Raw genomic sequence first — 25,616 nt, 5'->3', positions numbered from 1 at the left:
TTATAAGGATGGAATTTCCGCCTGAGTTTAGTATCACGTCCTGCCCAGCCACTTACTCATTCTTCTATATTAGATTGCACACCGCGCATCGTCTCGCCTGGATTTTCAATTCATCGTCTCAAGAGAGGGTAAATACCTTTTTAACCTTTATTCCTATATATGTCATTCTTAATATTCACATATGTGACGTAGGGAGTATTCGTTAAGTAAAATATCTAAATTATGTTTTCTGTCCAGTGTTCAGAGCCTCTTTAACAGTAAAACGGATATCCCGTATGTTTATCATTGCATTCATCCTCGTGTAGAAATGGCGCGCGGATGTAAAATGTACTTTTCTATGTTATTATTTATTTATACTAGCATAATACATTTCAAACAATCCGAGAAAATTATATAGTTGGTATCGTATCACCAAAACGTATTATATTTGTATCATAATGTGAAAAATATACTTTAGATCTACATCATTAGATTAGATCTACATCATTATACTGCCTTTACGCTATGATAGTTTCCATCATGTAGGCAGTCATTTCACATGTTTCTTGATGTTTATTTTTCCAGGTACAGTTTTGCTTCATTTAAACATGGTTTAAATAAAACATCGTCGATTAGTTTTAATAAATCATCCCAAACTGAATGCATCAGTACATGTATATGGTACTCATGTCCTGCTGTGAGTCAAAAACTATAGCATTATTAATGGGATGCTGAGCTGTAGTGTAGTTAAATTAAGTCATGATGAAATTCCATTGCTGTAAATATAGGTGTCATACAGGTGCTGCTGGTCTATTCCATTTGAATAGTAAACGATACACCAATAATTGTGCAGTATTGGACTTCATGCATGTAAGTTAAATCACTGGCTTTATCTTTAAATCAGTGTTTTCAATTTTAATGCTTAAATAAAAAATTGTTAAGCCCATGCCCAGTGGCGGTTCTAGGGGGTGGCCAGGGGGGGCCAGTGCCCCTGTGACAACAAGCTTGGCCCCCCTTGTGGCCCCCCTAAATGTGGAGTGTGAAATAATTACAAAACTTACAAAGTTACAAAACTGTTTTTTGCTATCGTTGTTTATCATTGTTATCGTTGTATGCCTATCATTTTTTATTATTCTATTTTTGTGGATTTGCTTGTTGACGTGACAATTCGCATCACATTCGCGGGAATCGCGGCAGAATAACGTCTGTCTCATGCACGCGAGAGAGGAGAGAAGAAGAAAGCTGGTAAATGTCAGTTCAGTTGTAAGTTCATTCTTTATGTGCGTATGGGGTGTGCGATGTGTATTTTTTATTATGATATTGTAATCAAAACTATAGTAGGAGGCACTGTGAGCTGACATCGCATTTGTCTATCGTCCTTTCACTGCTGTGTGCAGTTCATAGGTAGCCTATGCCCCCAAATTAGTTTTTGTCTTATATTTATATCATATTATGTTCTTATATTAGAATATCAAATCAACAAGTGCGCTGTTTCCCGTGCACAATTGCAACTGTGATTGATGTTATACAACAATTAAATTAACAATAAGTTAACATTGGGAGTTACTTTTTAGACACAATATTGTCAATATTGTTTGTTTTCCCTTTATTTCGCCGACTAGAATTTCAAAATGAAACCGTAGCAGAGTCAGACAGCGATGATTACTTGACTGAAATCCGCGTTTGGAAAGGAATCACTTGCTTCTTTCCCGAATGAATCAGCCGTTTGAACGAATCGGTTGAATGAATGACTCCCTCAACTCACTTAAGACAGGGACTTACCGCGGCCTACTGGCGGTTTTAGTTTCATATTTAAAGTACCCTTTAATTAAAACTCAAAATTCGAAATCATTTCATATTTAAACATTGATTAAAAAAAAATCTCATAGCTTTATTTATGCAATTGTAAATGGAGGGTAAATATATTAATGCCGCTTCTGTGTCTCCTCTGCACTGCAAAGATGGATTTTGATTGAATGATTTAATTTGACTGGTAACAGTGGTACTGTATAATTATTGTATAATTAAGTATTATTGTATAAATAAGTAAAATTACTGTATAATTTGAATGTTAGTATTTGACATAAAAGTTGATGCATAACTCTAAATAAGTTTAGAAAGAATGTCCATAGGTGAAATTGCCCCTGGAAATCAATTTAAGGTGGCAAATTTTGCCCTTAATTAAAAAATTAATTTCTGTCACTGCTGTGAGCTGACCACTGCATAGAATATGAAAATATGAATATCTTTGTGAGTCTGCTGTCAACAACAGGCCTAAACCAGCCATGGCACCAGCACAAAAACACAATCAGTATCATCTAATTATTATCAACAAAACGTTGAAAATATTGAGATATATTTTTGTCAATATTGCGCACCCCTAATGTACGGTATTAATTTTAGATTTCTTCAGGTCTTAAAAAGCCTTAAATTTGACTTTAAAAAGTGTGCAGGAACCCTGTAAACGGTTAGACATAGTTACCTAGCAAGTCAGTTATTTTCAGTAAATGAATTAATAAGCTTCTTGGTCCCCATTGCTTTTGCTCTATAGTTCTCACCAAAATGAAGAGAAAGAAGGACATCATGTCAATTACAGTTACTGTGACTAATACTGAATATGTAATGCAAATGTAAAAATATAATGGAAATGCAAATACATTGAATGATTATAAACATGGTATTTTGCCTGTTAATGCCTGCAGTGCAGTGCAGAAAATGATATGACAACAATAAAGTCTAAATGTAACTGGCCCCTCTAACAGTACAACTGGCCCCATCTTGGCCCCCCCAGTTTAAATGGTCTAGAACCGCCACTGCCCATGCCTCAGTGAAATGGCCAATTTGCTTCAAAAACCTGGGCTGCTGTCAGACATCATCTTGAAATATATTAATCTGATTCTAAGACCAGCAAACTCATCAGTAGGGTGAAGCAGGTGCCAGGATAGTCAGATTATAGACAGTGGACCTGTGAATTCACCATGTCCAAACCTGTTTAAGTTTCCTGCTTATTACTTGGCGTATTACTTGGAGTTATTTGTTTAGAGGAATGTCTAGGTTACTGATAATCATCTTAATTTAACAACCATTTTCACGGGCTAGATTTATAGTTAGTTGGTGTTTTTTTTGTGTTAGTGGTTTTATGTAATAACCTTGGAAGAAAGTAAATGATTTCCGTGTAGTGAGTTTGTGGAGTTAGCAAAAAGAGGTGTCCTTAGCAGTAGACCGGAAGTTTAATCAAAAAAAAAAATCATCCTTGTTGTATTTTTATGTGGAAGAGTATATACGGTAAGAATGCTTAAGGATTAGTGTTAGAAGTTTTTTTTTTTTTACTATTAAATAGTCATATAAGCAGTTGCAGGTTTACTTCCATAGACTGGACCTGATCAAACATGTATGAGTACTCAAGCTGCTGGTCAGAAACCCACACAAGAAGACCTTTACTGCATTTGCTCTTATTTCCTTAGGAAAGTGTGCAACGCTTTAGACTGCCACTGCTTATCATCAGTCTCTAATATTTGTCATATTGTAAACACTGTATTCAAATAGCATTTTTAAAATATTCTCCGATCTGCATTTACAGGGTGAGTTACGTCCCTATAATTTCTTTTTTTTTTTTTTGTTAAATGTTTGCAATAATATATTTTTTTTCTTTGACTTCCGCCATGATACTTTGACATTTCACCCAGTCTGCTCTTTTCATCTAGCCAGTAAATTGTGACTACCGATAATACGTTTGGTCTTGCCTGAAAATTGTTTCCGTCCACGCCAATGTCAATGCTCTAAAGCTGTTGTTCTTTATGAATTATGACTCAATAATGAAAAGGCAAAAGCTTTTAGATATTAGTCTTATTAATTGTCCTGATGGATTGAATTGCCCTGTGGTGAAATGGGTTGTCCATAAAGTGCTCTGTCTGTGTCTACGGGTGTGGTGTGAAGCAGACACCCTGATATTTATGCCCTTTACAGACCTTTACATGTAATGGCTTGGTTAAAAGGCGTTTACGCCAAGGACAAAATTTATAAAGTTTTAATAATCATCCTAATTCTATAAAAATAGAGAATTCCACACCACACCTATAATGATACCCATATAGCTAGTTTGAATCACTTTCAGAACAATTTTTCCCCACGACAGATCTTAAAGAGCAGTACGTGCTTATAATAAACATAACAGTATAGTGTGTTGTTGTGGAGGCTAATATAGTTATCATTATAGTTAGCCTACTGTTCTTGGTGTGAATGGGCCTTAATAGGTTACCTTACTTTATTTCAAGTCAAAAGACCTCATCTAAATCTGAGCACTTTTTTGCCCTAATTAGCAAAAAAAAGCAGTATTTCCTGACAATGTAACTTTTTTGTATTATTATCAATTTTTAAAAAAAGTATATATATTTATATTGTTTCTCTTCTCCTTTAGTGCCTTCAGCTTTATTATCCCAGTCTTCTCAACGTTATCCATCATGATTAAGAATAAACTGGCCTCTTTTGGGAAGATGCTGCTAAGGCGTCGCATGCTGGACACCTCTCAGGATGAAACCCGCTTTGCTCGCTGTCTCACCACTCTGGACCTCATAGCCCTCGGTGTGGGGGCGACACTGGGTGCAGGTGTATACGTCCTGGCTGGGCAAGTGGCCCGAGAGAAGGCTGGACCTGCAATCGTGTTGTCTTTCCTTGTTGCGGCCTTATCCTCTGTCCTCGCTGGCTTGTGTTATGCTGAATTTGGTGCACGTGTTCCCAAGACGGGATCCGCTTACCTGTACAGCTACGTGACAGTTGGTGAAATATGGGCCTTCATCACAGGGTGGAACCTCATTCTTTCATATGTGATTGGTGAGCACGTAGATATTATCTTGTTTTAAAATATGTGACTAAAATTACCTTTTCCCTTTTTGAATTCAAATATAATCATTATTTGTCATCTCTCAAGAGTTTATTCTGAATGCAAGCCCAAGAGTTTGACCAATTATATGCGATTACGCATGAGATGAAGTGGTTTTGAAACTGTATGAAGTGTTTACTTCACTTGTGTGAAGGACTCTAGAGCAGGTGCTTAAGTTTAACATAACAAGTGGACATTCTGAAGTATTTTGCATCTTCATATATCCTTCTCTCTTTTTCACAGGCACAGCTAGTGTGGCACGAGCTTGGAGCTCAACTTTTGACCATCTAGTGCAGAAAAGGATCTCTGTTTTCTTCAATGGCTCCATGTCATTTCCAAACACTGGAAATGTGTTAGCGGAGTATCCAGATCTGTTTGCCCTCATCCTGGTCTTGTTGCTCACTGGTAAGAAACTTTTTTCTGACTTCTTTTTCTGCCCAACACGATGGTGCCTAGTTAATTCTTAGTTTGACTCAAAGTGTTGTTCAAAGTCAAGACTTCCATTATTTCATTAAGGCCAGTGAATCTTTGTTCCAGAATTAATCTTCTTGACTTCACTTCTTATCCAACACCTGGTTTTTGTTAGTGTGTTTCTGACAGGGAAGCCAAAAAAGATTGTTCATTGGTTCTACTACACAAGCTACACTGAAGGAATTAAAGGGTAAGTTCTGTGTTTTACAATTAAAGCCCTGTTTTAAGATCGTTTCTGATGAAATCGAACGGTTAAGATTAAAATTTGGACACATGCTGCTGTCCTGAGAATTTTAGGTTTCTTTGGTAGCACCCCCCCACCTCTACAATGGTTTCATAGGTGCATTGAAAGAATCATTCATAAAACGCATTAAACTTTAGTTTACAAAGACGTGAAACTCACCGAGTGGTCTGGGGTGTTCACTGATATGCTCATGCAAAAATCGCTGCAAAAGATGCTTTCCAACAGGTTTTATTGTAGTTTTTGTCCAACTCCATTGACTTAAGTCATGACAAAAAGTAAAAACTATGATAAAACCTGTTGGAAAGCATCTTTTGCAGCGATTTTTGCATGAGCATGTCAGTGAACACCCCAGACCACTTGGTGAGTTTCACGTCTTTGTAAACTAAAGTTTAATGCGTTTTATGAATGATTCTTTCAATGCACCTATGAAACCATTGTAGAGGTGGGGGGGTGCTACCAAAGAAACCTAAAATTCTCGGGACAGCAGCATGTGTCCAAATTTTAATCTTAACTGTTCGATTTCATCAGAAACGATCTTAAAAAAGGGCTTTAATTGTAAAACACAGAACTTACCCTTTAAGTCATTTTTAATGATCCGCTCCACCAATATATGTTAGTCATAGGACTGTTGCTCACTCTTTCTTTTCACCATTGCCATGCAAAAGACCATAATGGTGTGAATTTGCTGCCTCTCACCTCCCACACTACAGGATTATTGGCATTTGGAGTGAGTGAGTCTGCATTTGTCAACAAGATCTTCACAGGAATCAACCTGTTGGTTCTGACATTTGTCATAATATCGGGCTTTGTGAAAGGCGACACTGCCAACTGGAACCTCACTGTGGAGGACTACCTTAATGGCACCAACAAATCTGCACAGTAAGTCACACTTCCTCAACTTTTGGCATAGCAATAGTAACCTGAAAAGTACAGTTTCGAGCATAATCCAAACTTGATCAGTTTGGTCACATTTACTGAATACAGATATACAACTAAATTACCAAAAAGATAAAATTAATAAATCAGATAAAAATGACAATTAAATTAATGATAATGAAAGGGTAGTAAACAAAAAAAACGTACAAACATTTTATATACTGTGTGTATAAATAAATGTGTATTAAAATGTATATGCATTATGTTGTCTGTAAATTTAAAGTTGAAATCTCTTTCATGTCTTAGCAACATTGAAAAAGAATTTGGCTCAGGTGGCTTTGCACCATTTGGCATTACTGGAATCCTTTCTGGCGCTGCTACTTGCTTCTATGCATTTGTGGGCTTTGACTGCATTGCAACCACAAGTAAGTTCAGCAAACCTGTAGTGTAAAACCAGAATGTCCTACTTTTAAAACCAAACTCACCCCAGTTTTGTTGATGATGTTGTCGTAGGTGAAGAGGCCAAAAACCCCATGCGTTCCATCCCTATCGGCATAGTGACCTCTCTGCTCATCTGCTTTTTTGCCTACTTTGGAGTGTCTGCAGCCCTCACACTCATGATACCCTATTACAAGCTGGACAATCTGAGTCCACTTCCTGAAGCCTTTGATTATGTGCATTGGCAGCCTGCTCGCTATATTGTGGCTGTGGGGTCTCTGTGTGCCCTTTCCACCAGGTACATTTATGAAGCTGTAATTACATTACTGACATTGACATTAAGTCAGCATGAAACAACTAATGCCTTTCTGACTGTGTTTTTTTTGGGGGGCGATGTTCTTTAGCTTGTTGGGCTCCATGTTCCCTATGCCTCGTGTGATTTATGCCATGGCTGAGGACGGTCTGCTCTTTCGCTCACTCTCCCGCATGCACAAGAAAACCAAGACACCCGTGCTGGCAACCATTGTGTCTGGCATTGTTGCAGGTAAAACTGCATTCTTAATCATATAATGTCTGTCAATTGATAACTCTTTTAGTATTTGTGACTAACTCCTATAATCTCCTTTATTTCCTCCCTGTAGCCTTGATGGCCTTCCTGTTTGATATCGTTGCCTTGGTGGACTTGATGTCAATTGGGACCCTGCTGGCATACACTCTGGTCGCTGTCTGTGTACTCATTCTCCGGTGAGTATATACCTAAATTACTAAAAAAGAAATATGGATGCAATTAACATTCAATTCATCAGATGTTCCTTAAAAAATGTTTCATGGTTTCCACAAAAATATTAAGCAGCACAGCTGTTTTCAATTATAAATGTTTCTTGATCACCAAATCAACATATTATACGGATTTCTGGAGGATCATGTGACACTCAAGACTGGAGTAATGATGCTGAACCTTCATATTTGCCATTGCAGGAATAAATTACATTTAAAAATATATTCAAATAGAAAACAGTTATTTTAAGTTGTAAGAATATTTCACAATATTTCTGTTTTACTGTATTTTTAATCAAATAAATGCAGCCTCGGTGATTTTTTTTTTAAAATCTGGATTAAGATACTTTTTTTAAATTAGTCTAATTTATTTATTTATTTTTTAAATCTGCAGGTACCAGCCAGGCACCCTTGGCTCCAGGGCTGTGGATGAAAAACCAATGGAACTACAGAAGCTGGAGGCTAAAGGAGCCATGGCAGATGTGGATAGTGGGGATGAGTACGGCCAGGAGCTGGAGACAACGCCCCTTAAGGAGAGGTTTTCCATCAGTATGCTGGTGCAACCTATCCGTGACGTACCCACCAAGATTTCTGGCATCATTGTTTACTCTGCCACTGGCACCATATGTAAGCATTTCCATTGGTCCGTTTTTGCTGCAACATGTAACTGTAAAGTTAAGCTCAGGGAAATATAAAATAATAATTTTGTTGTTCATAAAGTGAACAGGCAGATAACCACCTTCTCTTTTGCTCTTCAGCTGTGCTGTTCACTATACTGTGTGTGGTGCTGTCAGTGTCCATTCAGCAGGTGGGGATGGGCAACCCTCTTTATATAACTGTGGTTGTTCTCCTGTCTGTTCTGTCTTTTGTCTGCATCATCATCATCTGGCGACAGCCCCAGAGTAAAGAGGTTCTCAGTTTCAAGGTACAGAGACTTACATTAACAAAGCTGCGTTATTACCCTTGTGCTTGAAAAATTGAGAGTGTCAGATGTTTAGGTTGTTATAATACTCTTCTGTCTACATTTCATAGGTGCCTTTGCTCCCCATTCTGCCTTTGGTCAGTATCTTTGTAAACATTTACCTCATGATGCAATTAAATGGACCTACATGGGCTCGTTTCGCAGTATGGATGGCTTTAGGTGAGTTATGGCATATCAAATCGTTGACTCGGATAATTGATGTAATTGTGTGTGTTAAGTGTGCACTACCATTCAGAAGTGTGGAGTCAGTAAGAAAGAAAAGAATACTTTTATTCAGGGTGGATGCATTAAATTAATTAAAAGTGAAAGTAGACATTTATAAATGTAACAAAAGAAGTATTTTTCAAATAAATGCTGTTCTTTTGAACTTTTTTTTTCTATCAAATCCTGAAAAAAATTTTGTCCCCGGTTTCCAGAAAAATATTAAGCAGCTCTACTGTTTTCAGCATTGATAATAAGAAATTAGATAATACAGCTTTGTCATCATAGCAATTAATTACATAATAAAATAGAAAACAGTTAAATTTTAAATGATTTTTTTTAATATTACTGTTTTTACTGTTTCTCAATAAATAAATATAGTCTTGTTGAGCATTAGAGACTTCTCTCAAAAACGTAAAAATCTTACCGACCCCAGAATTTTTAATGGTATTGTAATTGAACACTAATATGGATATTTTGTCAGTTTTTCATTCAAAGTTTGACTTCATTACATGTCTCTTTTAGGTTTTCTTATTTATTTTGCGTATGGAATAAGGAACAGCTCTGAGGGTAAACAATTTGAGCCCATTTTTCAAGTAAAGAAGCCAATCTACCTGGCTGAAGATGACAGTGAACATGAGGGGCCCACACCTTAAGAAGAGCAAACTAGATTGGTATGGCAGCTACGTTACAAGGAGTTTTGTAAAATGCAGTCACTGTCATTTTTGCACCATATCATTTTTCAGAAGTATGCATTGAAAAGTGACCAATTTTATTCAGTAGGTAAATTGTATTTCCTACTAATAGTTTACCTTGTGTCAGTGCATAATGGTACAGTGACAGTGTTACTTGTGTATGTCTAGACTTCATTATGACAAGACTATGGTCTAGTCCTACATGTACTTTGTATGCACATGTTTTTTTTCTGGTACAAATTCAGAAATGGACCAGAACCATTACATTTGTGAACTGGGTGTCTCTGCCTGTGGGTGTTCTCTGGTCATAGGGTGACTCCTCTCGTTCATAATTAATGTTATTCAAAGACTTTGTTCAGACAGTGAGCAAATATCTCATTGGGCGTATCCAACTGAAGTTTTTTTTGTAATTTATGATGCAATGTGTATTTAACATCCTTTGTGTCCAAATTCACTCATTTTCTCTTATAGCACACTGACATTCACTAGTGAATGTGACTAATTGCACAATGATGTTCTCTAATGTGCCTCATGAGTTCAGCACTGTGGCAAGATGGAAAAATTGAAACTGGTCTGTCCTCTCTTTCCACCCCAACAGGTGTTGTATGAGTCTCTTTGCATTATGCTGGCGTTTACATCATTACTATAGCAACCAATTTACTAGCCTATCTACTGTAAGTAAACGGACCAGAATTCATTCCTTGCAAAATCACAGTGAGCACACTCAGTCCTAAATTCACATTTAAAGACGATTCAGATTTGTGTGGTGTAAACAGAACCGAAATATGTTTATTGAACCAGAGATAATTGGGAAGTGTAATATATTTAGTAAATTATTATGTGCTTTATTGTTTTGAACTCAAAACGTCCTTGTAGTACTTACATTTATAAACTTGATATGATTGAAAAAGTGATACATGAAAAGTATTGGATTTTATCAGTAGATTTCTATTTGTAAAAGTATATTCTTGTACATTTTTTAACTTTATGGATGTATTTATGTACCAGTAGGAGGAAAATATCTTTATTGTTGATGGTACGGTAATTTTTTTCAGTAACAATTCTTTTTGACAGTTGTCTCTATTGAGCTGTACATATTTGGGATGTAAAATAGGAAAACCTCATTGTCATAATGTGCTTAATAGCAAAATCAGAAATTACATAATTGTCTTATTTTCTGAAATAGTCTTTTATTTTTTATTTGTGTGATTTTTCACATTGAGCGTCAGCCTCTGTACTCAAATAAGTGCTCTTATTTGTCTTGCAGATTTTTGCCATTGTAGTTATCTTCTTAAGATAACATTGTTTATGCTGTTTTTGTGTTTTTTGTAAAAACATTGTAATGTAAATGCTTCTTTTCTTAAAGGAAAACTAGGTCTGAAAGTGGAGATTATGGAGCTTTGAGAATTTAGAGGGTTTTTCATTTGTTGCTGTGATACTGTATATGTTATTGACATGGACAGAATGGTGCAATGGTGAAATGGTTCTCTACACTACACATTTGTTTGTACAGTATATTTTTTAAAAGTTATTACAATTTGCTGCAAATATTGTGACTTTAAAGTCTGTTTTACAGTTAATTTTTACACAATGCTGCTGTGTAGTTGAGCTGGGACTGTTTCCTCCAGTTTATTAAAAAATCATATCTGTTACTTACAAAGTTATGATGAGTCCGTGGTATTACCTTTGAACAGACACTGCCTTCTCTTATAATAAACCCTTAAGGGTATTATTGTAGATTTCCTCAGAAGTAATGGTTTTACATGTCTCAGTGTTGTGACTAGCAGTTTCTCTTTCAAAGCTGTTTTACATCAAATTTACATCATGAATGAATAGCTGTATTGTATTGCTACTGTAATTGAAAAGACATCACTGTTTACTGTATTGTAAGACTTATTGTTTCATATGCATTTACATACTTTCTCTCTAAAGCTGAAGTGTGAAGTTTCTGTGCCACTAATGTCAGCAAATTAAATTTCAAAAATACTTAGTTTTCAAACATGTTTCCAGAACGCACCCCCATCTGCCATTGGTCAAAAGTAGCAGACGCAAAGTATGGTCGCAAGTTCCGTCGTTACCAACACAATTCAACGGAACTTGCGACCATATTCTGGGAAGAGCACCCCTGGTTTGGATGCTTAAACAGAGGAATGTTTTGATGGCTACATAGATCTGCAGTATTTACACTTTTGGGGTAAATAGGCAAACAAATCCTTACTTTAAATTATCTCTGCATATTAGAATGAGAAAGTATTTTAACGCTGAAAAAAATTCACACTTCAGCTTTAATTATTCCAATGTAAACAGCCTATTCAATGTGCCTTTATTATGTGCTATGCTGTTATCAAATAAATATATGAAGTATTGTCATTCAGTTGCTTTCTGTTAAAAATTAAGTTTGCAGAATTTAGTGTCTATCTTTGAAAACTATTAAATTCTATAAGGAATTTAAGTATTCCAATAAAGTCAGTATTTATGCCAAATGTTGAGTTTGCTTACATAATGTTTAACATAATGGCATAAGAGAACGTTTAAACATATTTAAAATCTAAGACAAGCAAAAGATGAAAAGCTCATTTAGAAATAAAAAAAGAGAGAGAACACCCCACATTCCATCACATAGCATGTGAAATGACTGCCATTCTGCAAGGTGCGAACAAAATGGAGAGCTGCCTTAAAACTACAAGTCCAAGAAAGCCTTGTGCTCCATTTCCTGAATATATGGCCAGCTGACTTCCGGTGTCTTTAAATTCTCAGCCATTAATCTGATCGAACGCTGCGAGTGATTTTGGCTACGTCTGATCTGATTAGAACGATGGATGTACCCATCATTTAATATATCACGAAAGCACTGGATCGTCAAACGACTGCGCCAGATTTGGTAATCGTCTGTTACTCGATCAAAGCGGTCGTTTTAGTTCCTCTTTATTTTGCCGCAGTCAAATTTATTCCAGCTCAAGGCCAGCGGTCGCGCGCACTTTCTCTGCTCATACAATCTTACACATCTCTCGCATCATAATCGAGACATCTCTCTTCTTTAATGGTTCAAGTGTCATGGTTTTGATGTGTCTTTGATTTTGGACTAAATTTTTTCCTGATCAGCAGTCGAGCTCATCCTGGTTTGGTGTCTGATTCACAGGCAGGTCTGGATTCCTAACACATATTCAAGCACTCAAGCTGATATATAATGCTGATCCAGTAACACAAACAACAGTTTGGCTTCACGTCAAGTAGAGCAAAGGTATGTGACGTTTGTTTTTGTTGCATTTCCCTACACATCTGCGCTGTTAAGCGTCTATCTGTTTATAAGCCATATACAGTGTGTTGTTTATATGGCTGCATATTGTTTAGGTGATTCATTAATCAGTATATCGGATCACTTAGAGTACTACCTAGCAGTTAACTTAATCGCTAAACATTCACCAGGATCTCGGGAATTAGTGTTTTTAATGTCTTGTCATCTCACCTGTATGTTGTAATGCTTAGCAGTTTTTCTTAGTAAAGTATGTCACTTAAGATAGTAAGTAATTATCTCGTGTTAATGCTGGTTCGACCACTGGACTGTGTATAGTAAACACATGTGTGTGGCATGTTGTGAATAATTGACTTGGTGTTAGGCTGTGCGAGGCAGCGAAAGGCCTGAGGGAGAAGACACATACTGAGTCTTTGTGCCAGGGGTTGTGCTGCCCTCTCACTGCTGGTCAACCATCGATTCCTGGCTGCCCCCCACCTCCGATCACAGCCATGACCTCTCAGAGAGACCCTGACACAGTGAGTACATCAGGCCAGATCTCTCTTTACATCATGCACCATTACACTATATCAATATAATTAAGCATCAGGTGTCATTTTTAGAATGCATTCAAATCTTAAAGGTGCGTAGTTCACTGAAATATGTACATTTCTGTCATCTACTTTTACCTTGTTGCTCCACAGAACTGATTTTATTTTCATTATTTTTTCTTTTAAATGCAATAAAAGTTACTTAGCACAATGTTCATGCTGCTCTTTTCCATGGTATGAAAGTGCATGGTGGCCATGGCTGTCAAGTTATAAGACGGGGAAAAAAATGATTCTTTAACTATTTTCCAAACCTACTGAAGCCTTTGATGGCTTTATCTGATGAATAGACTAAACTTTGCATCATTATTCACAAAAATCTACATGCATCTTGCATGTTTTATGCAAACTAAGGGTAAACAGAACAGATTCATTGCAAACTGTTCCTTTAATACGCATTTGTGGGGAGACGTCATTGCATCTCTTTCTGTGAAATAATTTATTAGTTTAAGTCTAAAAATGTTGTATTTTAAAAAAACAGTTAGTGTTATTGTAAACTACTAAGTTACTATTGTAAACTTAACTTTTATTTATTAAAATAAAGCTAAAAGATTAAAAGTTAAAACAAATCAAGGCTAAATTAAAAAACAAAAACTAATGAAAATGACAAAAGCATGTCAAAAATAAAAAATAAACTACAAAATAAAAAATAAATACTGTAATAGTATATAAATAATTCTAAAATAACAATGACACTTATTGTTAGTCCTAAAATTGTATATTAGAGAAGTTGTGAATTTGAACTTTTATTTGAGGCTGAAATAACAAAATGAATCTTGTATGTTACACTGTTGCTCTGAGATTACTTGTTGTTTTCTGAACATGTTTGTTTCTGATATATGTTGTTTTACTGCCATTATTTGGGGATGGGGCAAATGGTGATGCGTTTAAGCTCTTGATTTGAAAGTGACATTTTGGGATGAAAGCAACATGATTGAAGTCATTGCAGACAAATATATAAGCCGTGAGATTATAGAGGTGTTTGCGTACTGGTTCTGGGGCATTTAGGCAGATTTGGTGTTTTGTATTTGTCAAGGCTTTAAGAACTGGGGCAGCAGGGAGTGCTTATTTGTTTGTTATGCTCTCGTCTATATTATCCATCACAGATTTGCTGATAGCACCCTAAATCCACCCGAGCAGGCTGGAGAAGGGATTTCCGTGCCTTTATCGGGGGCTTGATGTTTGTAAACAGTCTTTTATCCTGACGTCATGCATCATGGTTTGACCTCTTATGTTCTCAATGCTGGTCCCCATATGTGAAAGCTGAATACTTTCTAGAGTGTCTGAATGGGGGTGGGGTGCCCTACATTGCAAATGCCCTCGGCACAGGAGCCTGATTTCACAGTAGGTTAGGTTAGGGCATTGGGGGGCCCTTAGTAAGGATTTAGCTGGCACGTGGTGCGAGAGGATGAACACATTTTTATGGCTGGAAGAGGTTGTCCTTTTCCTGTCTTGTTAATTGATTGCTTCTACTATTTGGGTCATGACCTGGGCTGCTTTCACGGTGGGGTGGAAGGAAAACTCGGGCCCCCCTATTGCGAGCTGATGAGCTGGTGTTAATGCTACGATTTAGTATGTTTGACTCCATTTAAATAAGAATATAAACCAATTTACTCAACTTGTACTCGCACATTTTCAGTAGAAACTGAGAGGAACTGAGTATCTTCTCTCACTTCCACTTTCTCAGAATCATGTTGAAAGTTGTTTTGGTCCACCGACTGGTTGCAGTGTCTCCATGAAGCTAGTTTTCCTTCGTTTTTGTGCTTTGTCGTATGTGGCTTTATACACACAGCAGTGCCAGGGCCAACTGGCTCACCTTCTTACGCCCCCCCCCCCCCCCCCCCCCCTCATCTGATTCTGAACGAAAGCATTAATGCCCGGCCAAGCTCTGTTCACTGAGTGTGGGTGATGTAATGTTTAAATTGCAGTCATTGAAAACCATGAGGCGGGGGGAGGACGTTTAAACCCTGGAAGAAATAAACTGTACAAGAGACTCTTTGGAATCTCAAAGTCCCTGGTCTGATTTTATTTATGGGTTGATATAGTGGCACTCTGTCTTTTCTGTGCAGACATTCAGTCTTATGCTGCTTTTTATATTCAAAGAGGATGCTGTCAAATTTATTCAGTTGAATTTCTAAATTGGGCATTGTGGCGATTATCACCATCTTGTGTTGGTTGATCAAGGTCATGTCGTCATTGCAAAGCTAAACTTTTTTGAAACCACTGTAAAATTGTTTAGCTGGCTAACCTAGATTAGATTTAGTCAAAATTGTCTGAATTGTTTGTGATTTTAGTCTTTAAGCGTTAGTTAGATTTGAATTAAAAATGATTAAGTCAGTAAGGTTTGGAACTCGCATGTTATTGTTTTCCAACAAAAATATGTTTGAATCTATAGCTGTAGTATCTATTATTGCTGGAATTTATTTAAAATGTATTACAATTATAATAGTAATATTATTATTATTATAAAATAGTTATTAGTTTTTTCTATTCTTATTCTGAGAAATGTTTTAAATTCTGTCTAAGGGTGGAGCCTTTAAACATGTTGGCAGTAAAAATCAAATAATCCTTATTTTTTAGGCAGCATGAAGGATCTCTTAGACGTATGAACATTGGCATGAAGCGTGTGTTGGCCTTTGTGGTGTTATTAATACTGCTTGTAGAGGCATTGTGTCTGTCTGTTGCTTTTTAATAGGACTCATGCATGTGGCAAATTTATTGTGCTAATCCACTGTGCTGCTCCCCTCATCCTGCAAGGGGTTATGCATGGGCCATGTAAATTTAATAACTCAGCCCTGGGTTGTCTGGGACACCTGGGGTTATCGCATTAGGGTGAAGGGGTGTCTAGGAAAGGGGGGGCTGGTATCACTACATGCAAACGAAAGGCACTTTCTCTCTGCCCTACCCTGCTTTCCCCACTCACCAGACCATTTTACAGGAACCTTTAAAGAGGGTAGCAGCTAGTTTCACCCTAAAAGCTGAACATAAATCTAATTAGGAGGGAATGCCCATTTCTGCAAAAGACTCTCCAGGTCGTCTCATGTTTTGTGGGGTGAGCACAGATTGAAGGGTCATTAGGGTCTATTTGGTGTAAATGTCTCTGTGTATGAGTTATAGGGCACTGCTTCACAATTTAATGATTTAATTAGTTTCCTCTCTCCTTTCACTCGGTTACAGGTGAATCTACGGCTGATCCTTGTAAGTGGAAAGACACAGGATTTCACTTTCTCTCCGAATGACTCTGCCACAGACATTGCCCGCCATGTTTTTGAAAACTGGCCAGCAGGTATGTTTTGAGTGTATATTTTAATTATAGTTGGAGTATTGTATTTGTTTAACACTTTTTTGTGCACAAAACATAGTTTAAACTCAATATGTGAAATTGCTAAACATCATCCACTGTAAAATGTTATGACAATCTCAGAATGTTTTTTGGTGAACAATAATCTTACTGGTGAACAGTAAGATTTTTTTATTTTACAGAAATTAATTCATTTATTCAGAAAGGTTGCATTATATTGATTAAAAGCGAGTAAAGGTTTTTCTATTTCAAATAAATGCTGTTGCTTTGAACTTTCTATTCATCAAAGAATCTTCTCAAAAATTTTAAACAGAACTTATAACTGTTCGACATTGATGATAAGAAATGTTTCATGAGCATCAAATCAGCATATAAAAATGATTTTTGAAGGATCATGTGACTGTAGACTGAGGTATTGATGCTGAAAATGTAGCTTTGCTATCACAGATAAATGCAGCCTAGGTGAGCATAATAAACATGAACAACCTTAACTTTTGAATGGTAGTGTCTGTCATAGATGTATATGGATTAGATACTTATTGCTAATTTTCTTTCACTGCATTTCATCTGTGACCACATGTGGTCCAACTATGATCTTGACCATTTTTTCATAGTAAAGCTTCATGCAAGCCTGTTTCAGTAGTGAATGTAATGACTTGCATTGCAGGCTGGGAGGAGGAGAGTGTCAGCAGCCCCAGCATCCTGAGGCTGATCTTCCAGGGCCGCTTCCTGCATGGCAATGTCACACTAGGAGGTGAGCACTAGACCTTGTCTGCCTGTCTGTTGTTCCGCTCTTTGTCTGTCTCTACGTTATTGTGAGGACAGTGAAAGTGGATGTTAAAATATGCTGGAGGTCAGAAGCTGTTTGTACTGGGCAAAGTAGTCAAGTTTGCAGATATTCAGAATGCCACTTCTCTGTTGAATAGCTCTGAAGTTGCCCCCTGGCCGAACAACTGTCATGCACTTGGTTGCCAGAGAGACGCTGCCAGAGCCGAACTCCCATGGTAAGTCCTGATATATTCTTCTGGCAAGCTCCTTCTGCTCTAAACATGGCTGAATGTCTTTGGCTTGCCTATACACATCCACTTTTTGTTTTAAGGACAAGGACACAGCAGTAATTGGAGGACTGATGCCAGGTAGCAACTGGCTTAAATCTTCCTGACCCATTATAATAATTAAGATGCAAACTGTCATATTACTTTTTCCAGTCACACAATCATGAGTCAAAACTGTAACGTAAGATCTGTAAAGTCTTTAACTTTCTTGGTACTTCCGGTTTAACAAGTTGTGCTGGCTTTATTGAAGCAAGCTTCTTGTTCTCTATGACTTGTCATTATTACATTTGGAATGAGGAAGCAGGTTGCAAGCTTTGATGTATTGATAATATAAAAATAGAAACGCTGTTTGTCAGAGCAGAGGCTTGTTTTAGCCAGCATTCACATTGTCGCTTCACAATACATGAACAAAGGGCCCATTTGTAGCCCACAGTCTTTGTGGGTTTAAGTTCCCTTGATTTCATGCAAAGTCAACATGAAAACAGGATTGACCATAATTACTTTCTATACCATATCATTCGTTTTTTACTGGATTATTTGATTGAAAGTTCAAAAGAACAGCTTTTATTTGAAGTAGAATTTGAGGCTTATTTGCATTGCATTTCTCCTGCATTTCTTCTGTATTTGCATTTCTCATTGAATATTCTCTTTCACTCCGAAATGCATTACATTACAGAAGCAACTGTGCTCTGAATGTGGTTTGTTGATTTTAATACCACCCCTCATTAATAATAGACTAGTTACACATAGCATGTCATTCGAGGAACGAAACGGGTTATTTTCTCCTCTGTTAAGTCATCATAGTGTCCTGCTTTTCCCTCGCATTCTTGTAACTGAAGAGTGTTTCAGAGGAGGACCTGTGATTCTTTGCTTTATTAGGTGTCAATTGATATTTGTTCTCTTCTCGTAGGCCAGAGGAACAGGGAGAAGACTACAGAGAGCAGCTGCTGTCTACTGCTGTAAAACCCAGACAAAGCTTTCCCAACCTCCTGTCCTTCTGCTCCCCGCTCCTGTCTCTGCTCACCAATCCGTGGTGCATTCTGGATGATTACAGAACAGCTCCAGGGACAGTGCGACTAGGTTTTCGTTCAGTGTTTTTGCTCCTTATAGTAGCTGGAGACTCTCTTGTGCCAAGTTTATCAAATCTCATACGTTTGCCTTGGTTTGGTTTTCTCGTTTCGTTTGGTTGCCAACATTTATTTTTGCTTGGTAAATTGGCCATTTGTTTATTCGTTGCCTCCTCTGAAAATATTCAACTGTGCAAATATGAAATACCTGAATCATTGAAAGGAAATTATGTAAAAGGATGTGTGAACAGGTTTTCAGAGGGACGTCCTGTACTCGAGAGACCGCCTGTTCTCCCAACACCCAAGTGTCAGTTTTCACTCGGCATTACACGCCTGACTCAGACGAAGCTTAATATGCGTCATAATCACAGACTTTTGTTTGCACTTAACACGGATCCTTATCTGAAGTCACTATGTGTGTTGTAGTCTTAATCCTCCTTCCTGCCTCAAACAGAAGGAGCTTACGGAGAGAGAGAGAGAGGTGTGATGACACAAGCACCAGTCTGTTACTGTGGACCGAGGGAGTCTGATATAGCGCTGGTGGATTTGATTGTGCTATGGCCACCTGCGTTTTTTGCCTTTGTCCTAGGACCAATCGAGAGTGGATCTCAAAGACTCCTCTTACTACCTAGTTACGTCAACATCTCTGCATGACCCTAGTCTAGTGTTTCCTCGCCCTGGGTGTGTACCAGCCGCCTTTGAAAACCATTCACCCTGTGTCTACTTGAATAGTTTTTTTTCTTTACTTTTCCTCGTCTCCGCTGAAGAAGCATGTGTTTGATGTGAAGTGACACAAACTCTTCTTCTTGCCCAGTCAGGATAGATATATCATCTGTAGCCTGTCCCATGCTTGTCTAAAATGCGTCCTGAGGGACACAGTCCAGGTGCAAAGAATAAGGGAATCATCCGAAAGCCTCTGTCTGGAGCGAAGGGCTGGGCTGGTAAAAGCCCCCATTATAAGCACTATGGATTCATGGACCCCCTGCTACTTTGTTGCATTAGAGGTAAAAATGTGCATTGGGGATGGCCGGCCCTAATGGCCTCCCACTGGGCGAGAAGAAAGAAACAATTGAGTGTTTTATTTCCTAATGTTTGTAAGCAGTCTGTTTTGTTTGCCTTTTGATTGTGGGAAATTAATATTATTAATAATGGAGTAATAATTGGGACCTTTTTATCTTGTCCGAGTATGAGTTTTTATTAGTACACATCAGATGGCTGACTCGTGTTAAGTGTGTGTGTGTGTGGGAGTGAGAGTGGATGAGGATTTTATTTTATTTTTTTGGAAAGATGGTGAGTTTGTGGAAAGTGTCCACAGAAACTGTCTCCAATCTTCTTTTGATTGGCCAATTATTGCAAGAATGTTTTATCAGTCACTGCTATGAAAATTAGCTACAAATTATTACATGTAAAAAAAATCCCTAAATCTTGTATTATAAATTAATAAAATCTTTCAAATAATACTGTCTCCCTGTGGATTTTAAAATGTTATTATTTATACATTTTATTTATTTAGCATATTTATTGATTTATCAACTAAAAATGATATTTCCCCCAACATTTGCTTACTGGCCAACAATGTTACAGTAATGCAGAAATCACTATTACACGTATGACGTAAATCACAACGTGTATGTAACTGCAACACCAATTAATTACTGCTATTAACACTATTTTAGGAACTAAATCGTCGAGCACAGTATTGTATACAATATCTATTATATACACTTTGGGTCCAGTGATGCATTCTGTGAAAAATAACGTGTTGAATGTCATTCTCACGTCCTTAATAAATGAATCCGCAGCACTGTGTGTTTATGTTGTGCTGTGGTTCAGCCTCTAGATGGCGATGTGGTTCCGGTTCTGTGATGTTATGTCTATCCTTTACTACGTGCTTTTCTCAATACTTTGGCCTGCCTATCTGATTATGGTTTAATATTCGCTATCTCTTGTGTTGAGGCAATTGGAGGCTCTATTAAACATTAATTAAATAAGCCAGCACAAACTGTTATATCAATGATAGTATTCACTCTGGAAAGTCAATATCGTTGCTTTGTTTATGACCATCAATTTCCACTGACCGTTCGACAGCAGGCCCAGTCGCGCGACCCATACAATTTCTTTCCTATTTTTAATGATTGCAATGGGCCTTAATTTATTGTTTTCTCGTTTAATAAAATGTTCCTTCTGTTTTTGAAAAGTCCTTCATGACTTACTGTTGAGGCATGTCCAGTTTTCCAGTTGACTTTGACGGAGAACTGGAGGAAGAAGAATTGTTTCTTTTTGCACTGACCGGGCCTCACAATTATAATAACGCGAAAGACAGAATTAATTATATAAGCGTACTAGCCTATCTGTTGAATATCTAATATTAAACATCTAAAATAAACAAATACATCCATACAATGTAGCCTATCTATCATACTTGTCTGTGTACACTGACGTTCAAAGGTTTGGGGTCCGTAAGATGTTTTTTTAACGCTTTTGAAAGAAGTTTCTTATACTTACCAAGGCTGCATTTGATCAAAAACACAATTCAACCCGTAAATTGTAAACTACTCAGCTATTTAAATTTTAAAGTAGTCTAACCTTTCCTTTTTTAATATTTTTAAAATGTTATTTATTTCTTTGATGTCAAAGCTGAATTTTAAGCATCATTAGCTAGTCTTCAGTGCAGAAATCAGCCTTAAATGCTGAATTTGGTGCTCAAGAAACATTTCTTATTATTATTGGTGTTGAAAGCAGTTGTGTTGCATATTCATCCAAAAAATAATAGTTATTACCATCAATCTTACTGGCACAAATTTCTGAGCTGTAGTGCGGCCTACATAGTGTCATATTTATTTCCAAAAAAATTTAAAATAAAAAAACAATCACAGCCCAAAAGTTAATGTACTACAGCATTTTTAGTTATGTTTTTTTAATACTAGTATAGGCCTATTAGTGACTTGTTCTGCTTTAGTCAGTCTGAATCCTATCAATTTGCTAAACCTATAGCTGTAATAATATACTTGACCTGAGTGAGTTCAGGTCTCTGTTGCTTGTTATGTGTGAAGGGATGGATCAGATCCAGGGTAAAGCTAAACAGAAAGCTCCAAGCAGGAAGTCTCGTGGGTGATTTTAAAGAAACGACAAGAGTGACGGAGCAGCTGCCTCAACTTAAACCCCTTTCTTTGTCCTTCTGTTTGGTTTTAGGGATTCCCTGAGGTCAAACACAAATATGTATGTGGTCAGTTGAAGTGATGTGATCTATTTAACCTCTTGAGACCTTTATCCAACAAGCTCTATATATCTTTCACTCTAAAATACACAATCTTTCATATGACCTCCATGTTAAATGAGTGGAAAATATAATAAACACACAGAATGATGGGTGTCACGTTCAGCACCAGTAGGGTTCTGTTTTTGCTTTTTCTTCAGGTTCCAATTCTGTCAGTCCTACTCCCAGACTGCCATTATGGCTGATATTAAAACCAGCTGTGAACAAAGCAGGCTACCGTTAGCCTGGACTCTCTGACCGTCCATCCAGATCATTTGCTCTGTGGTATTCTGTCGCTTATCAGAGAAGCAAGTTGTAGTGCATCTGGGAGAGTATTGTGTGTCAAGCCAATTTCCCTGCCACAAAGAGGGCATGAGCGTGTGTGCCAGCGCCGTCATTCTGCACGCATGCTTGCATACTCTGCCAAGTTGCTGCTCGAGGCATGAGAGAATCTGTAGCTGGCGGATACACGTCTTGAATGTGTGAAACTCTTTCGTGACTGCACTAAAGGTCACGCCCCTCACCACTCACTCCAGCTCCTCCAGAAGCCATTTTCTCAATTATAGGAATGACACGAGCAAATTCGACTGTGGTTTGACCATAGACTGTAAAAAATAGGATTTGACATAGGAAATTCTTTAAAGTAAGACCTGTGAGCTGGAGCTGCCTGACTGGAGTGGGAGGAGAACCTGACACGCTTCTTTATTTTCATGGCAGGGCCGGAGGAGGCAACAGGGCTTTGTTACATCTCCCCTTTTATTTGCCTGTTTATTTTACCAGGTGGTCCCTTGAGTTTAATAACATGCCACTGTAAAAAAGTAGGAGCAAGAGGGAGGGCTGCAAGGAGGGCCGTTTAATAACAATGTGAGCTCTGTACCTTGTTGCAATGGAAGGAAGGAGAATGAGGGGTAGAGGGAGGCCAGCTAAAGAGGATTTACAGACATGTGCCTCAAAGCATTCTGGGTGGAGAGTTTCTGACACTGTTTAAGTACAGCAATGTGATAAACATCAGCTGTTGTTGTTCGTTCTGTTAGCTGTCATGTAGCCATTTCAGTATTATCGCTTATCCTCTTTTGACAGTGTTCTCATCTGCTGCAATTTCAATTTGATTGATTATTCTTTTTTCTTTTTTTTGGACATGTGGAATTTGCTCATAAAATGTGAAGGCTGGATGTTTCAATTCAGCAATTTTGTACAAATTACGAATGTATAATTATCTTAGATATAATTTGAAACAGACTTTATATGAGGGTGAAATTCTACCACTTTTTGGTATTACACCGTGTCCTAATCAGACGCGATGCGATAAGATTCCAGCGACAAATAATTTTTTAGTCCACACTAGACGCGACGCGACTGCGAGATGCGTAAAAATCGATCAAACCCCACAGCCAATCAGAACAGCGTGTGGGCGGGCTCTCGCGGCAAGTGCACAGAACCAGAAGCCCCTCACACAGAGATTCCGGAAAATACACGGATAAAGTGACCCAGGATTTGACCCGGGTTCGTTTGATTTTGGTTCATTCACACTGCCAGTGATTTTCCGGAATCAGAGTGTGCGTTCACACACAACCCGTAAAAATCCCGTAAAGACACGTGACATCGATGTGACATGTAATGTCTCAGCAGCGTCTAGTTAGCTTATGAGCTGCGATTTCTCTTTCGAGAAACCACGCTTGTGCATTTTTTTCTCTGATTCGATCATAAACTAGCGCATTACGTCCCGTTTCACTAACCTGCTTTCACTTCACTTCAGCGTCATCATTACGACACGGCATACGACTTTTGTTCACACAGCGCGCGTTCCGGGACTGATCCCGACAATGTTACTAGGTCCCCTACCCGGCATCGATCCCGGCATTAATCCCGGGTCGTGTTTGCGTTCACACAGATGGCGTTCTGGCAATTTCCCGGCAATTTCCCGGCAATTTCCCGGGATCAAAGCGCTGTGTGAAAGTCTACATTATCAAATTCACAAATAGGCTATTACACCATTTAAACATTATTCAAATACATAGGCTACTGAGTTACTAAAACAATCTTTGTCAAATGACACACTTGTATGTTCACAGTTTGAAGGAACTTTCTTGTTTCCATTTGATTAATTTCAAGATCTGAGGTGAATTATCCATTGTTTTGTTTACAGCTCCAAAGCTAGGAGCACTAAATTATATTCAAAGTCAAACTGCACTAACATTAATAGTTTACAATAATAGTTTACAGTAATGTTAGTAACAGTAATGTTAAACGTTTAACATTAAATAAAGCACATAAACTGTACCTGAGATTATCATTGCCACACTTTGTGTTTGTTGTTCCAGCGCGATGTCACAGAAAAATAGAAACCGTTTCTAAAATAGAATTGTCGCCGTCGCGTCTGGTTAGGCCTACAGGACAAAAACTATGTTTAAAGGGATAACGTTAGTTCACCCAAAAATGAAAATTCTGTCAGTATTTACTCATCCTCATGTTGTTCCAACCCCGTAAGACCTTCGTTCATCTTCGGAACATGAATTAAGATATTTTTGATGAAATTTGAGAGCTGGATCATTCCACCATACTAGTCCATAGGCTTCTTATGGGATTGACACTTGTTCCCCGAAAAGTTATTAAAGACATCGTTAAAAGTCCAAGTGACTACAGTGGCTCAATCCTAAGTTTATCAAACGACGAAAATACTTTTTGTACGCAAAAAAACAAAAATAACGACTTTATTTCAACTATTCATTTTCTTCTCTGTGGGCCTTGAGTCAGTTCACTATAGTGTGACAGCGTGGAAAACACCAAATAAGTGTCAAGTTGTTGCATCTAAATTGTCAAATTGAGTCTGAAGCCCTTCAAGAGCCCTATTGCCTGGTTTTCTTTACGGCAGGCATTCAGGGGATCTCCATTACAGGAAGTGCACAATTTCAATTTTTAGGGGGTAAAAGGTATATTGCATTTTTGTGTTCGCTGCTATGGGTTTACAATCCAAACAAACATTATTGTCCCCTTGTTAAAAAGCTGTGAAGAATGAGAACTATAGGTCTTAACTAGAGAAGATCAGAGCACACGCGCTCTCGTTTTGCTGCCTCACAAATTACTCACAGATGATGTAGGCAAGTCTTTTTTCTTGAGGTTTTGGAACATTTTCTTGCGAATTGTCTTTCTTTGTGTAGTGGCTAAGCATTAAGAGCACTGACTTCTCTCCTCTTGTTTCTTTTTCTTTGAGGAGATGGTGCTTTAGATGTATGACCCTCAGTATAAAGCAGATGAGAGGGAGCCAAATGCTCAGCGAAAAGCCTTTGGGATCACTATGGAGATTTCCAGCTAAGGGGTCAGCCACAAACAAGGAGAAGCACAGACTGCAGAAAATCTGTTGACTACCTTTTCCTCTCTTGAGATATTTTTTTTTTGCATTTGGCTTTTTTATCGTTTATTCACACTGCTAAGTTGGCCACATTTGAAAGCCATTTATTCATGCAGTGGGGCTCAAAGGTCTAAGACTATGGAGCTAGAAATGTGTCTTTATTACATGTGAGAAAATAAATGATCTGAGAGAAAAAAAAAAGTTTG

General features: G+C 37.8%; 2 protein-coding genes across 4 annotated transcripts; both read left to right on the top strand.

Annotated features, from left to right (window-relative positions):
* Positions 1-29: 29 nt before the first annotated feature.
* On the top strand, positions 30-11,912 carry slc7a3b (solute carrier family 7 member 3b). The gene is made up of 12 exons (XM_077236122.1): positions 30-128; positions 4,397-4,809; positions 5,102-5,263; positions 6,284-6,452; positions 6,756-6,874; positions 6,963-7,185; positions 7,292-7,431; positions 7,529-7,631; positions 8,059-8,291; positions 8,423-8,589; positions 8,697-8,805; positions 9,373-11,912. The coding sequence occupies exons 2-12, from the start codon at positions 4,440-4,442 to the stop codon at positions 9,501-9,503; spliced, it is 1,926 nt and encodes a 641-aa protein (XP_077092237.1). The 5' UTR covers positions 30-128; positions 4,397-4,439; the 3' UTR covers positions 9,504-11,912.
* Positions 11,913-12,257: 345 nt separating this feature from the next.
* Positions 12,258-20,263, top strand: ubl3b (ubiquitin-like 3b). 3 transcript variants are annotated; one of them, XM_077236120.1, is made up of 7 exons: positions 12,258-12,423; positions 12,682-12,783; positions 13,160-13,313; positions 16,560-16,668; positions 17,351-17,437; positions 17,610-17,687; positions 18,649-20,263. In XM_077236120.1, the coding sequence occupies exons 3-7, from the start codon at positions 13,287-13,289 to the stop codon at positions 18,699-18,701; spliced, it is 354 nt and encodes a 117-aa protein (XP_077092235.1). In that variant the 5' UTR covers positions 12,258-12,423; positions 12,682-12,783; positions 13,160-13,286; the 3' UTR covers positions 18,702-20,263. The 3 variants fall into 3 exon arrangements, with proteins under 3 accessions (XP_077092235.1, XP_077092234.1, XP_077092236.1); XM_077236121.1 differs by having other exon boundaries at positions 12,290-12,585; XM_077236119.1 differs by having other exon boundaries at positions 12,264-12,783.
* The last annotated feature ends 5,353 nt before the right edge of the window (positions 20,264-25,616 follow it).

The sequence above is a fragment of the Siphateles boraxobius genome, unplaced genomic scaffold (assembly GCF_051911475.1).
Source record: "Siphateles boraxobius isolate OS27281-9 unplaced genomic scaffold, OSU_SipBor_1 2, whole genome shotgun sequence".
NCBI classification, from domain to species: domain Eukaryota; kingdom Metazoa; phylum Chordata; class Actinopteri; order Cypriniformes; family Leuciscidae; genus Siphateles; species Siphateles boraxobius.
This window is presented reverse-complemented; position numbering and strand designations above follow the sequence as displayed.

Coding starts and splice junctions, on each gene's coding strand:
- slc7a3b (XM_077236122.1), top strand. CDS start 4,440: ATGATTAAGAATAAACTGGCCTCTTTTGGGAAGATGCTGCTAAGGCGT. Junction 6,875..6,962: donor TGACTGCATTGCAACCACAA/GTAAGTTCAGCA, acceptor ATGTTGTCGTAG/GTGAAGAGGCCAAAAACCCC. Junction 8,292..8,422: donor CTCTGCCACTGGCACCATAT/GTAAGCATTTCC, acceptor TTTGCTCTTCAG/CTGTGCTGTTCACTATACTG.
- ubl3b (XM_077236120.1), top strand. CDS start 13,287: ATGACCTCTCAGAGAGACCCTGACACA. Junction 16,669..17,350: donor TTTTGAAAACTGGCCAGCAG/GTATGTTTTGAG, acceptor CTTGCATTGCAG/GCTGGGAGGAGGAGAGTGTC. Junction 17,438..17,609: donor TGGCAATGTCACACTAGGAG/GTGAGCACTAGA, acceptor TCTGTTGAATAG/CTCTGAAGTTGCCCCCTGGC.